Source organism: Haliotis rubra, unplaced genomic scaffold (genome assembly GCF_003918875.1).
Source record: "Haliotis rubra isolate DU_JTF1 unplaced genomic scaffold, ASM391887v1 Scf168, whole genome shotgun sequence".
NCBI lineage: Eukaryota > Metazoa > Mollusca > Gastropoda > Lepetellida > Haliotidae > Haliotis > Haliotis rubra.
The window spans coordinates 1160498-1178893 of NW_025765647.1; the positions used below are offsets into that span (position 1 = coordinate 1160498).

The 18396-nt window shown below is 43.3% G+C and overlaps 2 protein-coding genes across 5 annotated transcripts; both read left to right on the forward strand.

The window, feature by feature from the left end:
- The first annotated feature begins 4 nt into the window (after window positions 1–4).
- On the forward strand, window positions 5–1723 carry LOC124272253 (uncharacterized transmembrane protein DDB_G0289901-like). The gene is made up of 3 exons (XM_046707415.1): window positions 5–586; window positions 695–1147; window positions 1284–1723. Exons 1-3 carry the CDS (start codon window positions 37–39, stop codon window positions 1721–1723), a joined length of 1443 nt encoding a protein of 480 aa, XP_046563371.1. The 5' UTR covers window positions 5–36.
- LOC124272283 (trihydrophobin-like) lies at window positions 1538–17881 on the forward strand. Of its 4 annotated transcripts, none has more exons than XM_046707451.1 (10): window positions 1544–1714; window positions 3001–3155; window positions 5522–5748; window positions 11180–11562; window positions 11628–11661; window positions 11935–12000; window positions 12077–12532; window positions 13945–14096; window positions 16153–16379; window positions 17101–17881. In XM_046707451.1, exons 3-10 carry the CDS (start codon window positions 5691–5693, stop codon window positions 17504–17506), a joined length of 1782 nt encoding a protein of 593 aa, XP_046563407.1. In that variant the 5' UTR covers window positions 1544–1714; window positions 3001–3155; window positions 5522–5690; the 3' UTR covers window positions 17507–17881. The 4 variants fall into 4 exon arrangements, with proteins under 4 accessions (XP_046563409.1, XP_046563410.1, XP_046563407.1 ...); XM_046707452.1 differs by having other exon boundaries at window positions 12098–12532; XM_046707453.1 differs by lacking the exon at window positions 17101–17881 and having other exon boundaries at window positions 1538–1714; window positions 11180–11593; window positions 11636–12000; window positions 16153–16307.
- The last annotated feature ends 515 nt before the right edge of the window (window positions 17882–18396 follow it).

Here is an 18396-nt window from a genome sequence, read left to right on the forward strand (position 1 = left end):
GGTACTTGCGGACCTGTGAGGAGGTAGGGCTTCATCATGAGACTATCGTTACTTCTTGTACTTGTGGTGTTCAGCGTCGGGGCGTTTTGTGGCTCCAATAGAAGACAGTCCAGTAATCATGGAAGTTCTTGCAACTGTGGCTGTAATGGAGGGAGCGGCACTGGCGGCAGTGGTACTGGTGTGACGAAAGGTGGACAATACGGTGGAGGAAACACTGGAGGAACCAAAGGCAATGGAGGTGGCAACTACAATAACGGGGGTCAGAACAATAATGGAGGGAGACCCGGTACCAACAGTGGACGAAGACCTGGAACCAACAATGGCGGCTACCCAAATGGCGGTAATGGTGGAAGTAGACCCGGTACCAACAATGGCCGAAGACCCAGTACCTCAGGAAATGGAGGTGGCGACTACAACAGCGGTGGTCAAACGAACAATGGATACCCAAGTGGTGGCAATGGCGGAAGTCCCGGCTCCAACAATGGTGGATACCCAAGTGGTGGCAATGGAGGAAGTCCCGGCTCCAACAATGGTGGAAGTCCCGGCTCCAGCAATGGCGGCTACCCAAATGGCGGTAATGGTGGAAGTAGACCCGGTACCAACAGTGGCGGAAGAAGACCCGGTTCCAACAATGGTGGAAGAAGACCCGGTACCAACAGTGGCGGAAGAAGACCCGGTACCAACAATGGCGGAAGAAGACCCGGTACCAACACTGGCGGAACAAGACCCGGTACCAACAATGGTGGATACCCAAGTGGTGGCAATGGCGGAAGTCCCGGCTCCAACAATGGCGGCTACCCAAATGGCGGTAATGGTGGAAGTAGACCCGGTACGAACAATGGCGGAGGAAGTCCTGGTACCAACAATGGCGGAGGAAGACCCGGTACCAACAATGGTGGAAGTCCCGGCTCCAACAATGGCGGTTACCCAAATGGCGGTAATGGCGGAGGAAGACCCGGTCCCAACAATGGCGGAAGTCCCGGCTCCAACAATGGCGGCTACCCAAGTGGTGGCAATGGCGGAAGTCCCGGCTCCAACAATGGTGGATACCCAAGTGGTGGCAATGGCGGAAGTCCCGGCTCCAACAATGGCGGCTACCCAAATGGCGGTAATGGTGGAAGTAGACCCGGTACCAACAATGGTGGAAGTGGACCCGGTACCAACAATGGCGGAAGAAGACCCGGTTCCAACAATGGCGGAAGTGGACCCGGGACCAACAGTGGCGGAAGAAGACCCGGTTCCAACAATGGTGGAAGTAGACCCGGTACCAACAATGGCGGAAGAAGACCCGGTTCCAACAATGGTGGATACCCAAGTGGTGGCAATGGCGGAAGTCCCGGATCCAACAATGGCGGCTACCCAAATGGCGGTAATGGTGGAAGTAGACCCGGTACCAACAATGGTGGAAGTGGACCCGGTACCAACAATGGCGGAAGAAGACCCGGTTCCAACAATGGCGGAAGAAGACCCGGTTCCAACAATGGCGGAAGTGGACCCGGTACCAACAGTGGCGGAAGAAGACCCGGTTCCAACAATGGTGGAAGTGGACCCGGTACCAACAATGGCGGAAGAAGACCCGGTTCCAACAATGGCGGAGGAAGACCCGGTACCAACAGTGGCGGAGGAAGACCCGGTACCAACAATGGTGGAAGTCCCGGCTCCAACAATGGTGGTACTCCAGGAAGAGTTGGGACAAACGACAACATTGACATTGGTAAGCTGACATATAATCGGCAAACAACATGCGATTGTAACATATATATCTATGGTATATTTAATGGAAGAGAACACGGGCACCGCAATTCTCTGTACAGAGTTGCCTCCACTCAGGCGCCAGGATCCTATGTCCTTGGGTGGAAAGCCAGTTTGTTCCGATTGCGTCTGTAGGTTTGCCAGCGCCAATCCTTGCACCTTGTTTGACCAAAATTGCAAGCCTCTAAGACCTGCATCGATTCGGTCTTCTTTGACATAATAACTACAGTCCGTTTGAGTCAGAAACTTTTGACACAGTTCACTATTTGTTACGAGGGAGGAGTGCAGAGGAAGGGACAGCCAGGTGTTATTGATTCATTAGCCTGTGCTGTAGGGCTGGGACGGGTACTCGGGTACTCGAATCCGGGTCGGGTACAGCTGGAATCGAGTCCTATTTCTAGGAATCGAGTACCCGGAAAAGGAGAGAACTCTGTAATGGCAAGGGTAGATAATAACTTTTCATTTTAATTATTGACGTAAGACACATTTGCATCATTGGCATTGTCCGATTAATGGAGGTCATTATTAACGACTGCATGTAATATATCTGAGCATGAGCAGTGAGGTGTCAAGTTACAGTAACAGCGGTAATGGTGTTACTCTCTATATTGGTTAAACCAGGGATAATCTACAACACATATAGTTTCCCTGGTTAAACCAGGGATAATCTACAACACATACAGTCTCCCTGGTTAAACCAGGGATAATCTACAACACATATAGTCTCCCTGGTTAAACAGACATAAAATAAATAGCCCATGTTCAGTTTCAGTGTCTTATTGACATCATTTCAAGATTTTCTATAAAAATCTTTGTCAACTCGTGATTGGATATTCAGAAAGTTGACAGAAGCGCTTTATTCCTTACATTTACGGGTACTCGATTCCGATTCGGGTAAGTACATGCGGGTACTCGATTCCATTTTTTCCTACCCGTCCCAGCCCTACTGTGCTGTGCCGTCTCCATCCTTTCTCGCACACCTGGCTGTCCCTTTCTCTGCACTCCTCCCTCGTAACAAATAGTGAACTGTGTCAACATTTTAATGATAGTTTCTTAAAGAACTTTTTTGGTGGAGTCTGGAAAATTTTCAAATATCAGAAAGCTGTTGGGTATTAGTAAATGATAAACATGTGTACTATTTATATTTATGTGGCAATTTTGTACAATGATAAAATTTGCAATTCATCAGTCCGTTTCTGACTCAAACGGACTGTTTTTTGTAACTCTCTCTCTCAACGCTTCTTCCAGCATTGTGCACAGAACTGGCAGACGAAGGTTCCTGTGACTTCTTCACGGACCCCTATTGTTTCCAAGCACTGCTCAATACGTGCCGCGTTTCTCCTGTATGGGTCATGCAGATCTGTCAGTTGTCCGTTGTAGTTAATGGCACGTTCAACCAAGAGGTAGGTGTTGCACCGATTACTTTGTCCAGTCGAAGATGGGGACGGGCAAAACACGAACTTTTACTGTTTGATAGATTTCTTACAGAAGGGCCATTCCGCTTTTGTAAAACAAAGTTTGCATACTTTGAAAGAAATGCGACATACTCTGTTTGCAGTAGGTAACGGTTGATTTGGAAATTGTGAGTTTTAAATTCTTATGTTAAATTAAATGTGTTATCAGTGTTTGGTTTTGCATGTTCCTTTGAACCTTGCGTCGAAACGAAACGTTCCGCAAATCGGAATGCCTAATCAGATAAAATCCTTTATTATAAGATTAATTAGATTATTCGTGTTTTAGGTGCAGCAAAAATACATTTCTAACCATTGAGGTGAATTTAGGTGAAGAGGCAGCTGATAACAAATTGGGAATTTTGCTCCAAAGCATAATTATATACCATTTAGAATATATTTTATGTATTGGCAGGCATTATTCCATGTGACGAGATTGCGTACAGTATGTATTTTCTTATGAACTTGAAATAGCAGTCATCTATGCACACTCTTATTGCATTCTACCGGTGATGTACTTAGAAAATACTCTGTTATACAGCTTCATAATATACTCACCAACATTGAAAGCGCACCAGTCTTAAATTGCCCATATTTTCATCAAGATGGATTTCAGCATGACAATGGTCAATGAATATGACTAACATGAAGTCGAAGGGCATGTCTAGTTGAACAAATGCTTTAGAAACAAATTCATGTTCACAGTATGACTCTAAATTCCCAATCTCATCAACATGCAGCCACGCCATGGAAAAAGCTCACATTTCATTCTGAAATCATGCTGAATGTGACATTAAAAGCAGGTGTATGAGAAACGATTCTCATTGCTTCACTAACGATTGTGAAACGAGGACAGAGATACCGAGGTTAACACCTCACGAAAGGGAACGTGCACTAGGCATGATTCAGGTTGGCACCAGCAGCAGGGATATTACTCGACAACTTAGACTTGGCCACTTCACCATCGTTAGGCTACATAGACGACATCAGCAGACAGGCAACACCCGTGACCTTCCACGACCTTGGCAACAACGTGTCATGACGCCCGTCAGGATAGCCATATTGACCATGACCATATCCGTGATCGAACACTGCCGACTGCCAGGACTGCTGCACTAGTTCAAGGTCGACGCGGGGTCATCAGCGCTGACACCATGCGACGCCGTGTACACGCTACAGGGCTCCATGCTCGACACCCTTACGTTGGACCAATTCTGACTGACAGACACCATAATGAGTGTATACAATGGGCTAACAGGCATGTTCAGTAGACGTTACAACAATGGCATGGTGTGGTGGTCACTGACGAGTCACGTTTTCATCAACGTAATGCTCACGGCCGATTAAGTGTATGGCGTAGACGTGGTGAACGTTATGCTGATGAGTGTGTGGTTCAGACAGACCGTTGGGATGGTGGGAGTGTCATTGTCTGGGGTGGATTTAAGTTCCAGCCACAGGACTGCCTTCTTGTCTGTCAAGGGAGAGTTAATGCCCTTTACTATCGTGACCAGATACTTCAGAATCACGTCGTATCATTCTTCAATCACCACCAAGGTGTCTATACTTTTCAACAGGACAACGCACGGGCACACGCAGACTGACTTTCCATGCAGTATCTGGCCGAGCAACACATCCACGTAATTCACTGGCCAGCACTGTCGCCAGATGTATCCCCAATTGAGCACTTATCGGACGAAATTGGTCAAAGTCTTTCGCGGCGACAACAGGTGCGAAACACCCGGGAACGTGAGGCTGCACTACTGCAGAAGTGGAATGCTATCCTCCAGAACTCTATTCGGACGCTTATTGACTCAATGAGGAGACGTTGCACTGCATGCGTCAATGCAAATGTCGACCACACGCGATATTGATTTTTCGATTTGACCCCACGTGTGTTTGATCCTTTCTGACTGTGGAACAATTACATGAATGAGCGTCTTTTCTGTGTTGTTGTTTTTGTCAGTCGTTCATCTATTATTATCCGCTCAAAAAATATCAGTTCCTTTCACGTGCTTTTAGTAATCTGAAATTTTGTAAGTGGTGCGTTTTCAATGTTGTTGAATATATATTGATGCAGTGTTTAGGATAAATTGTGTTTGAAGCTAATGTTATTCCATGAAAAATATATCCCATAATCGGGTTATTAAATGTGATTTAATTCATGGTTAAATTACCTACCGTAACTATAAGAAGTAATAACTTTCATACTATGAATAAGTACATATCTCATGGATATTTAAGTTTGTCGTTTATATCAGCTTAGAGTGTATGTTTCATTCCTGGTTCAAGTATATAAGTACCCTGTGTGTTGTTTGTAGGGAAGGGATTACATGGGCAGCGTGAGGCAGTGTCTGACACAAGGCACCATACCCGCACTGCAGTACAATAACTGCGACAGAACGACGCAGCTCGTTGAAGACACTGTATTTGCGAGAGACAGCTGCATTGATCAGGACAACTTCTGTGATATGATATCCGCTCCCGAAAATGCAAAAAATATCGTCTACAGCTTCGGTCTTGCACACGAAAGTGACTTCCAGCAACGGTAAGTGATTGACGAATGTTGTTTTATGCCGCTTGATTTGTTATGTCACTGACGTCTAAAAGATTTTTTTTAACAAGATTGTATTTTTTCCCATGGTTACAAAGTCAACGTTAAAGGTATACAGTAACAAGAAACACAGGAAAAGTGAGTGAGTGAGTGAGTGAGTTTAGTTTTACGCCGCACTCAGCAATATTCCAGCTATATGTCGGCGGTCTGTAAATAATCGAGTCTGGACCAGACAATCCAGTGATCAACAGCATGAGCATCGATCTGTGCAATTGGGAACCGATGACATGTGTCAACCAAGTCAGCGCAACTGACCACCCGATCCCGTTAGTCGCCTCTTACGACAAGATAGTCGCCTTTTTATGGCAAGCACATGGGTTGCTGAAGACCTATTCTACCCCGGATCTTCACGGGTCACAGGAAAAGTGAGGATACATTGCTGTAAAGATGTAATTATATTTAGTTGCTGAATATTGGGATATGTGAATTCCATTTAAGATTGTATTTTTCAATTTCATTGTTTCTCTTTGAAATACATTTTTCTACAGAAAATATCTCTTTTAATACCTTTTTATAATCAGTGAATTTTGGCATTGACTTTTAATATTACATAAATTGATATGTTTTTTGGCAGAGATAATGATTTATTATGCAATGTACCAAACCAAATCAAATATTTTTGTAATGTTTATTTTTCATGGTATATATTTATTAATCCAAAGTCCTAGAGTTCTAATCCAGAATTTCATGCTTTCGCAACATTCTCAATAAACATGACAAATGCTCTCAGAAACATCATTGCAAAAACTACACAAATCATTGTCAATCAGATTCATTTTCGATAATTCGTTTTTAGTATCAATAACTCTTTGCAAACATCTGCATTGAAAATCAAGCAGGTTAACATTTCAATCCATGTCTATAGAAGTTAAAAATTCTACAAGACTTTGTCTGGAACAATCAAAAGACTGATTGTAGACACGAACAAAGATCCGATCAGTCACGTCACAGGGCTCTCTCTTTAGCCAATCTCAATGCAATGCTTTTAATGCAGTACTAAATATACCACGTTACTGTCCATATTAAACACATTGTTCAATTTCCTACTACCCGGGCCCATACCCGTGAAGATCCAGGTTAGAATTGGTCTTCAGTAACCCGTGCTTGTCATAGAGGTAACAACGTGATTAGGTGGTCAGGCTCGCTGACTTGGTTGACACATGTCATCGTATCCCAATGGCGTAGATCGATGCTCATGATGTTGATCACTGGATTGTCTGGTCCAGAGCCGATTATTAACAGATTTATTCCATATAGCTGGAATATTGCTGAGTGCGGCGTTAAACCACAAACCAGCTTCAAAGGCCCTATTCCACAAAGCGATCGAGGATCTACAGTCCGTTTGAGTCAGAAACGGACCGATGAATTGCAAATTTTATCATTGTACAAAATTGCCACATAAATATAAATAGTACACATGTTTATCATTTACTAATACCCAACAGCTTTCTTATATTTGAAAATTTTCCGGACTCCACCAAAAAAGTTCTTTAAGAAACTATCATTAAAGTTTTGACACAGTTCACTATTTGTTACGAGGGAGGAGTGCAGAGGAAGGGACAGCCAGGTGTTAGAGAAGCACGTGCACAAGTGCCCACCAAGTTATTGATTCATCTCGAACACCTGGCTGTCCCTTTCTCTGCACTCCTCCGGATCCCTCGTAACAAATAGTGAACTGTGTCAAAATTTTAATAATAGTTTCTTAAAGAACTTTTTGGGTGGAGTCTGGAAAATTTTCAAATATAATCACGTTTCTGACTCAAACGGACTGTAGTTTAGGTGTGTGAGCTACGATGGCCTTGAAGAATAGTTCCCAGTTTCTTATGCTTCCCTAACACGCGACAACTTACTCGGTCCGTCTCAGTGCAATCGGACCTTGTCAAACTCTGGTAGATGCCCATACTACCAGTGCGAAATAGTTTCCAAATTCTGCTATGCCTGAAAGTCACTAGCCCACAAAATAATTCACTAGCCCTAAATTTGCATGTAGAAACTAAGCCATAAGCCCTTAGGATCACCTACGTAGGACTTACTATCACCTACGTAGGACTTACTATCTCCTACGTAGGACATACTATCTCCTACATAGGACTTACTATCTCCAAAGTAGGACATACTATCTCCTGCGTAGGACTTACTATCATCTACGTAGGACTTACTATCTCATACGTAGGACATACTATCTCCTACATAGGACTTACTATCTCCTACGTAGGACATACTATCTCCTACGTAGGACATACTATTTCCTACGTAGGACTTACTATGACCTACGTAGGACTTACTATCACCTACGTAGGACTTACTATCTCCTACGTAGGACTTACTATCTCCTGCGTAGGACATACTATCTCCTACGTAGGACTTACTATCACCTACGTAGGACATACTATCTCCTGCGTAGGACTTACTAAGACCTACGTAGGACTTACTATCTCCTACGTAGGACATACTATCTCCTGCGTAGGACTTACTATGACCTACGTAGGACTTACTATCTCCTACGTAGGACTTACAATCACCTACGTATGACTTACTATCTCCTACGTAGGACATACTATCTCCCGCGTAGGACTTACTATGACCTACGTAGGACTTACTATCTCCTACGTAGGACTTACAATCACCTACGTATGACTTACTATCTCCTACGTAGGACATACTATCTCCTACGTAGGACATACTATGTCCTGCGTAGGACTTACTATGACCTACGTAGGACTTACTATCTCCTACGTAGGACATACTATCTCCTACGTAGTACTTAATATATCCTTTTTAAGGTTCGGATTATGAAGTATGGTTATTAAGTTGAGTAATGTTTGGCTATGCAGGACGTTAGATAGTAGAAATGTGAGTCAGTGAACATTCATGACACTAACGCAGTGTTACTATACATTGTGTGTGTGTTACGTTAGGGTGACGTGGACCCTGTTCTAACTGCAGTTATGGAGGTTTGGGTATGGCTATGATTAATCTATCATACATACATCTATTCTCTCTCTCTCTCGCTCTCTCTCTCTCTCTCTCTCTCTCTCTCTCTCTCTCTCACACACACACACACACACACACACACATACACACACACACAGAGGTGGTTGGGGTGAGGTTCTGATATGAAACTCGGGTTATAACACGACCTCCGCAAGTTGTTGCTTGTCTTCAGATGGGGCTAGTTGGATCGGATGCAACGCTCGTTTGCGGCTCGTTTTTTCGTAATTGTTTACAGCTTGACTTGACTGGGGTGAAAAGTGTTGAGTGCGGCGTAAAACAATACAAAATTCAAAAAGGCAAAGAATTGTCATTATTGTTATTTGTATAATTATATGGGGATACGTACACATAGATTGCCACCGATAGTCTAAGATACGTCTGTACACGCAGATTATCATTCATGTGCAACGACCTTTGAAATATCCAACGCATATAATAGTAAAGTGTAACAAACTGCAACATAGAACAGTGAACTAACTGCAACGCGTAATAGTAGACTAACAGTGACTGAAACAGCGAAGCAGGAGATTGTGTGCGTGCCTGGGGATTTAAGTCGACCATTTCAGATTAATGTTTATAAACGTATATCGATCATCTCCAACAGGAGATACTAAGTCCTACGTAGGAGATACTATGTCCTACGTATTTATATGTAGGAGATACTAAGTCCTACGTAGGAGATACCCACTTAGGATATACTAAGTCCTACGTAGGAGATACTAAGTCCTACGTAGGAGATAGTAAGTCCTACGTAGGAGATACTATGTCCTACGTAGGACTTAGTATCTCCTACGTGGGAGAAACCCACTTAGGGGATACTAAGTCCTACGTAGGAGATACTAAGTCCTACGTAGGAGAAACCCACTTAGGAGATACTATGTCCTACGTAGGAGATAGTAAGTCCTACGTAGGAGATATTAAGTACTACGTAGGAGATAGTAAGTCCTACGTAAGAGATGCTTAGTCCTACGTAGGAGATAGTAAGTCCTACGTAGGAGATACCCACTTAGGAGATACTATGTCCTACGTAGGAGATACTAAGTCCTACGTAGGAGATAGTAAGTCCTACGTAGGATATACTATGTCCTACGTAGGACTTAGTATCTCCTACGTAGGAGATACTATGTCCTACGGAGGAGATAGTAAGTCCTACGTAGGAGATATTAAGTACTACGTAGGAGATAGTAAGTCCAACGTAAGAGATGCTTAGTCCTACGTAGGAGATAGTAAGTCCTACGTAGGAGATACTACGTCCTACGTAGGAGATACCCACTTAGGAGATACTAAGTCCTACGTATGAGATGCTAAGTCCTACGTAGGAGATAGTAAGTCCTACGTAGGAGATGCTATGTCCTACGTAGGAGTTAGTATCTCCTACGTAGGAGATAGTAAGTCCTACGTAGGAGATATTAAGTACTACGTAGAAGATAGTAAGTCCAACGTAAGAGATGCTTAGTCCTACGTAGGAGATAGTAAGTCCTACGTAGGAGATACTACGTCCTACGTAGGAGATACGTAGGAGATACTACGTAGGAGATACTACGTCCTACGTAGGAGATACCCACTTAGGAGATACTAAGTCCTACGTATGAGATGCTAAGTCCTACGTAGGAGATAGTAAGTCCTACGTAGGAGATAGTAAGTGCTACGTAGGAGATAGTAAGTCCTACGTAGGAGATAGTAAGTCTCGTAGGAGATAGGGAGATACTACATAGGGACTTAGGAGATACTAAGTCCTACGTAGGAGATACCCACTTAGGAGATACTAAGTCCTACGTAGGAGATACCCACTTAGGAGATACTATGTCCTAAGTAGGAGATAGTAAGTCCTACGTAGGAGATGCTTAGTCCTACGTAGGAGATATTAAGTCCTACGTAGGAGATGCTTAGTCCTACGTAGGAGATACTAAGTCCCACTTAGGAGATACTAAGTCCTACGTATGAGATACCCACTTAGGAGATACTAAGTCCTACGTAGGAGATACTAAGTCCTACGTATGAGATACCCACTTAGGAGATACTATGTCCTACGTAGGAGATAGTTAGTCCTACGTAGGAGATATTAAGTCCTACGTAGGAGATAGTAAGTCCTACGTAGGACATAGTTAGTCCTACGTAGGAGATAATAAGACCAACATTTTTTTTCACTGTGGCCCTACTACGCTTCCGTAATTCTTCAACTGTATGACTGAATTATGTTCAGTCCGGAATAACATCCACTGCTGACGAAAGTGTCATGCATGAGCGGAAAAACGGTACAGTACCGTGTGGTAATAGTCCATATTTAACTGAAGTAATACTATGATAATGCATTTTTTTCATGACGAATTTTCATTCTAGGCTAATATACAAACTTTCAATATATTTCCAGCCTTCTTTCTAAATTCAATGACCTCCTCGATTCATGTGGCAGTGATGCAACGGATGTATTTGAATCTGCAGTCACTGGTGGAGGTGGAAATGGAAACGGAGGAAGTGGTGGCAATAGAGGTGGAAATGGTGGAAACAGAGGAGGAAATAATGGTGGAAATAGAGGGGGAAATGGTGGAAATAGAGGAGGAAATAATGGTGGAAGCAGAGGAGGAAATACTGGTGGAAGCAGAGGAGGAAATACTGGTGGAAGCAGAGGAGGAAATACTGGTGGAAGCAGAGGAGGAAATAATGGTGGAAATAGAGGAGGAAATGGAGGTCGAGGTGGAAGTGGAACAGGAAGTGGTGGACGAGGAACAGGTGGAAACGGTGGAAGTGGAGGTAGTACAGGAGGCAATGGAGGCTACGGTGGAGGCTATGGCGGAGGCAATGGCGGAAGCAGAGCAGAGGGAAATAATGGTGGAAGCAGAGGAGGAAATAATGGTGGAAATAGAGGAGGAAATACTGGTGGAAATAGAGGAAATGGTGGAAGCAGAGGAGGAAATGGAGGCTATGGAGGAGGCAATGGAGGCCGCGGTGGAGGCAATGGAGGCTATGGCGGAGGCAATGGAGGCCGCGGTGGAAACGAAACAGGAAGTGGTGGTAGTGCAGGAGGCAATGGAGGCTACAGCGGAGGAAAATGAGGCCGTGGTGGAGGAACTGGAGGTCGAGGTGGAAGTGGAACAGGAAGTGGTGGACGAGGAACAGGTGGAAATGGTGGAAATAGAGGAGGAAATGGAGGTCGAGGTGGAAGTGGAACAGGAAGTGGTGGACGAGGAACAGGTGGAAACGGTGGAAGTGGAGGAAGTACAGGAGGCAATGGAGGCTAGTGGAGGAGGCAGTGGTGGAAGTGGAACAGGAAGTGGTGGAAGAGGAACAGGAAGTGGTGGACGAGGAACAGGAAGTGGTGGACGAGGAACAGGAAGTGGTGGACGAGGAACAGGAAGTGGTGGACGAGGAACAGGAAGTGGTGGACGAGGAACAGGAAGTGGTGGACGAGGAACAGGTGGAAACGGTGGAAGTGGAGGAAGTACAGGAGGCAATGGAGGCTACGGTGGAGGCTACGGCGGAGGCAATGGCGGAAGTGGAACAGGAAGTGGTGGAAGAGGAACAGGAAGTGGTGGACAAGGAACAGGAAGTGGTGGACGAGGAACAGGAAGTGGTGGACGAGGAACAGGAAGTGGTGGACGAGGAACAGGAAGTGGTGGACGAGGAACAGGAAGTGGTGGACGAGGAACAGGTGGAAACGGTGGAAGTGGAGGTAGTACAGGAGGCAGTGGAGGCTTCGGCGGAAGTGGAACAGGAGGTGGTCGAAGTAAGTGAAATGTTACAATTTTAAGGCTCGTAAGTAATATCACGACAATAAAACAGCTCAAAAGAAGTCTTCAATCACAACCAATGTCGGAATGGAACTGAAACCAAAGCATGTAGCCTGTCGAACACATGTATGTAATGCTGCATGTCCTAGATTCCGAAACGTGTAGGATGATCAAATATGTACATGTACTCAAAGGGAAAAGTTGTGATTGACTTGAAGTTAGATATGTGAATTAACAACTGATATTTTTATGATGAGACTTTTTGAATATTGCAAAACAATACTTTCTACAATCGTATTGCAAATGGCACATTTGAAACCTTTCTGGCGGACACATGCTAATGAAGTCATTGTGAGAAAACGGTCAAAATGAAATTCACACAGTCAATAACCTGTATGTCCATCATGAGCATTGATGCTTGCTTGACACCTGCGCTTCATAGTGCGAATCAAACGTCGCAAGAAGTCTTGTAGAATGGCTTTCCATACCTGGGTAAGCACCTGGCGGAGGTCCTGAAGCGTGACTGGGACATTTGGCCAATGTCTCAATCTCCTCTCCATTTCGTCCCAGACGTGTTCGATAGGGGACAGATCGGGTTTGTCCATCAGCGCTGTGCGAGAGGAATCTGGACCCGTCAGTAAACAGAACATGTCTCCACTTACGTGCTCTCCACCACAGATGTCTGCACCACTGCAGTCGTAGACATTGGTGACATAATGTCAAAATTTGCCGTCTGGCAGGACGTCTACCACGTATCCCGTGTGCAGCCAGCCGCCGGCGAATGGTCCTTGGCGATATCCTGTTGCTACCAGGAACTGTTCGGGCTGTCAGTGTGGCTGGTTGGAATCTTTGGCACAGATGGGTGGTTCGAATCCAACGATCGTTGCGTGGAGTGGTTACAGGTGGACGGCCGCCTAGGGGACGGTCTGCAACGACGGCGTTTTGTTGATAACGTCTCCACAAGCGGCAGATTTTGTTCATGTGGACGTTAAAATGCTGTGCAACGCTGTGCTGGGGTGTTCCGGTTTCAAGCATTCCAATGGCTCGCCATCTTTCATTTTCGGTTAGACGTGGCATAGAGAAATGTAAGCAGATTCTTCCAAATTTGTGTTTTCTGGACCCGTCGATGTCTTAACAATGATTTGGGTGACAATGATTCGAGGTTTAGATCCACACTTATAAGAGGCCATGTTTTATGCCTTTTTTCAACGCATTTCTTGAAAGCTCGAACATCGCATGTAAAACAAAAACTCCCGACAGGGCCCTGTTTGGGTTATGGATTAAGTGTAATATAAACAAGATTAAAGTGCATTATAAAAATGTGTTGATCACACTAACTTTTGCCTTTGAGTATATTTTCAATATTGAATTGCCGTCCATATATGTAATAAGGTTTGGTTACTTTCAGGCTGCTCTCAAATGGCTGAGGATGGTTCTTGTGATTTTTACACTGACCCATTTTGCTTCCAAGCAACCCTCAACACATGCCGTGTTTCGGCCGTGTGGGGTATGCAGATTTGTCAACAGTCTAACATCATCGGCACTGCTTTTTCCGAACCAGTAAGTTACATGCAGGATTTACATTACAAGTATTTGTCATTTGCTCATTATACGCGTTAAGTGCACAACATATCATAATTATTCTTATTTGCTATCTAACCGGTGTTTTAGGAACTTAAGGGGATTTTTAACAGGTTACATGCAGGATTTAATTTATTCATATTCATTGTCATACTGTGTGTCAAATCCTCCCAGAAGTGTCATTACATCTGAGTTTATTTGTCGAAGTCATTTGTGTGATACCTCCAGAATTTATGTGTGTATGCAATACATAATGTAGGCCCGTTACTGTTTTTCGTCCTATGCCAAACAGATAGCAATGATCCCAATCAAACGTGAATCGGTGTATATATTAATAACAGCATTGTCGGTATCACTATGTCAGATTCTGTCTATTCAAATTTGCTTTGAAAATGGCAAACAGTTGATGTTATTTTTCATTTGCGATTCACTCTCGAGAGTCCACAGTATACTTGAATCTGTTGAGGTGAACCCAGCTTTAAACAGTACTACTATAGTATTTCGGTTACGATTGTGTCACGACCCAGTCAGTAAAAGCAATAGAGTAACGAACTAGCTAACAATTGTATTCTAAAATTAACTAAGTTCATAAACTAATACAAATCACTACAAATGAATAACAGTGGCGACCCGTGAAGATCCGGGTTAGAATTGATCTTCAGTAACCCATACTTGTCGTAAGAGGCGACTAACGGGATCGGGTGGTCAAGCTCGCTGACTTGGTTGGAGCATGTCATCGTATCCCAGTTGAGTAGACCGATGCTCATGCTGTTGATTACTGGATTGTCTGGTCCAGACTCGATTATTTACAGACCGCCACCATATAGCTGGAATATTACTGAGTGCGGCGTAAAACTAAACTCACTGACTCACTATTACAGTGGAGGTACAAATTCAAAGGCAGTATGATATAAAAGCAATTTTATAGACAGAGATGGTAATATAAGCTCAATGAGACAAAGTATCAAAGTAAGAATAATCGTTGGTCTTCTAGTAGCTTGAGATGCAAGATGAGACGACAGTCAACAGTTATCGCTCCTGGGTACAAATAAAAGCCCAAATGTGCAGATGGTGATAGTTACAAAGGCTTAGACATTCAAATCTCTTTCAAAACTTAACACCTGCTAGAGTATATACCGACAACAAGCATCTTATTGAAAAACACTCCTTTGTCCTCCTTATTGTACAGAATATAATTGCAAGGGTTGCCTGATGACCACCAAAATAAAAAAGTGAGATGTAATTTGATGTAATTGAAAAAGTAATTGAAAAATTCAATTACATTGAGATTTTAATTAATTAAATTACAATTACAAATTACATTTTAAACATTCAATTACAAATTACATGCAATTACATAGATTTCTGTAATTAATTACATTCAATTACAATTACAAATTACAATTACCCCATGTCTGCAAGAAGATAAGTCCCTGAATCAGAACATAGTAAAAAGGCCCTAAGGGTTGTAGTACTTGCAGTACGTCCTAGAACTCTGTCTATAAATAGCAAAAGTCTAAATATAGCACATCTCTGCCCCCTTACAACACCATAGAATCAACCTCGAACATTCAATTTTTTTGCACAATGGATAGCGCTGTCATTTAACATATGCCAATAATAGTTAATGACTATGCTGATACTAATAATTTACTACGATAAAACTGAAGAATTGGTGATATTACCAATGAATTATCATAACGCTGATGACGTTCTGTGATAATGACAATCAATTTTCATGATAACACCCCTATAAGACCATGGCAATAAAGACACACTGTGGAGAATCATAACTACCAATGAATTAATGTTATAATACCCATAAATTGCTATGGTAAGTACAGACGAAGACTTTTAGGAGCCATGCTTTGGCACTTTGGCACTTTGGCACCCGAGCTGCTACTGTAATTAGGCAATGTCATTAGAAGCAGGAAGAAGATGAAATCTGAAAACCTCTGTCAGTCACACATGTGTGTTAGTCCAGACGCCATTACCAAAACTGTCTCGACTGATCATGTTTTCTGGTTTTCTTCAGGCTGCCGAATACATGCTCAGTGTCAGGAAGTGCATGACAGGGACATTGTCAGGAATGCTTGAAAACCCTGTCTGTGGAATCGTTGAAGACGTGGCTGAAAGTAGTCTCACCACAACCGACGGCTGCATAAATCAAGATGGTTTCTGTGAAGTCATGTCAGATTCCGCAGACGCAAGAAACCTGTATCTCATCTTTGGCCTTCCTCACCCCAGTGACTTCCAGGCGAAGTAAGATGACCATAAGCTATTCATCCGCATCCCTTAATAGTAATGTTTTGGAGCAGGATGACATCGTAGGCTAGTCATTACCACATAAAGGCCCACCTCAGATGGTAACAACTACCATGGACAATTACACAATGCCATTTAGAAAGTGGTCAAATGTAACATATGTTATATTTGGGATTACACTGTCTTAGTAAAGCACATATTCTAGTACTTTTGGTGCTGAGTCCCATCCGGGATTCGAACCCACACCCTCAGAGTCCCCGCGACTTCCACAAGAATGGAAGTCGGACAACTGCTAGCCTGCGGACAACTAAGAAAGTGTAATCCCAAATATAACATATGTTACAACTACCATGGATGTGTAAAACCATAATTGTCACACGTTAAAAGAGAATCATTAGGAGCATTTCCATAACCATACGAATCTGTGTTCGACCTTCGCCTATTCTTTTCTTTTGAAGACATAGAGAGTCAACATGGATTCTGATGCATGGTACTGTAAATCATAGTGCCGTCGGTTCCTCCCCGCTGTATCCATGTCAATACTAGATTTGGTTATTAAACCTTCTCTTAGTGGTAATATTCGTTATGGGTGGATGGGTATTAGGATATTTGTCAGTTGAGGATATTAGTCAGTTGGAAAGCATAATTTCGTTCAAGCATCTCCTGATATTGGCTTCGCGGCTATGTCTGTTTTCCGTCATGTTCCTTCTGATTGCAGGCTTTTGCAAGTGTTCAATGACCTCATCAGAACCTGCCCTAGTGATGCTCAGGACACGTATGATAATCTAGTCAACTCGTTCGGTGGAGGAAACAATGGAAACCAAGGAAACAACGGAGGGCGTGGAAACCAAGGGAACAATGGAGGAAGAGGTGGCAACGGAGGAAACAATGGAGGCAGAGGTGGCAACGGAGGAAACAATGGAGGAAGAGGAGGCAACAGAGGAAACAACGGAGGGAATGGAAACCAAGGAAACAATGGAGGAAGAGGTGGCAACGGAGGAAACAATGGAGGAAGAGGTGGCAACGGAGGAAACAGTGGAGGAAGAGGTGGCAGAGGAGGAAACAATGGTGGATTCCGAACGACCACGATGATGATGATGATGGGTGGAGCTGGTGGCGACTAGACGCGTCACCAAATTGCGATAAAGACATTGCCCACTGAATATCATTAACGAATATGACACAACATGATGCTTGACTGTTTTCAGATGCTTGGAAATCACCATTAATGACCTGGTGCTACAAAGCAAATTCTTTCACGAATCTCGTTGTCCTCATGATTTCAAGTTGATAAACACTTACTATAGAAATATGAAACATGTTTGTTTATTTTCGTTGAAATGAGACTCTGGGTTGTTGGGATAATTTTTGTCGAAGATAAATCACTGGTAATAGTCACTGATACGTTCGGGCATAATTCTTGTCACTTTATTTGCATTTATATATTGTTATATACATATATATACATATAGCAAAGCAATAAACCTTTGACCATGAAATGATTCTTCCAGTACTTTAATACTAACCTTTGGAGTCAATACCCAAATCACATCCTTGTAATATATTTGGGAATACGTAAATATTGCGACTGGTTCTGAGTCAAAGGGCTTGTCGTTGATGACTTGAATCATCAGCATTTATCCTCACATGGTATATAAGTGTGTGTGGATGTTTCTGTGGTCTTTCGCGACGCGTCACTGACAGCATTCCACACCGTCAGAGTACGATCACAAGCAATGTACCTGTCTAGCCAGATATGCCATCAGACCCATAGAGATGTCCTCTTCCAACAAGCATAAGGCAGTCCATGTTTTCTACCTGTTTTTCGTGTGTGTGTGTGCGTGCGTGCGTGCGCGCGCGCGCGTGTGTGTGTATGTGCGTGTGTGTGTTACATCACCCACCCGCTTTGAAATTTTCATTCCTAAATATTCAAAAGTTTTCCTACCTCTTATTTCCATACCGCAAAGGAAATTAATGTCTGATGTAATAACAATTTTGTTTCATTGTGCACACA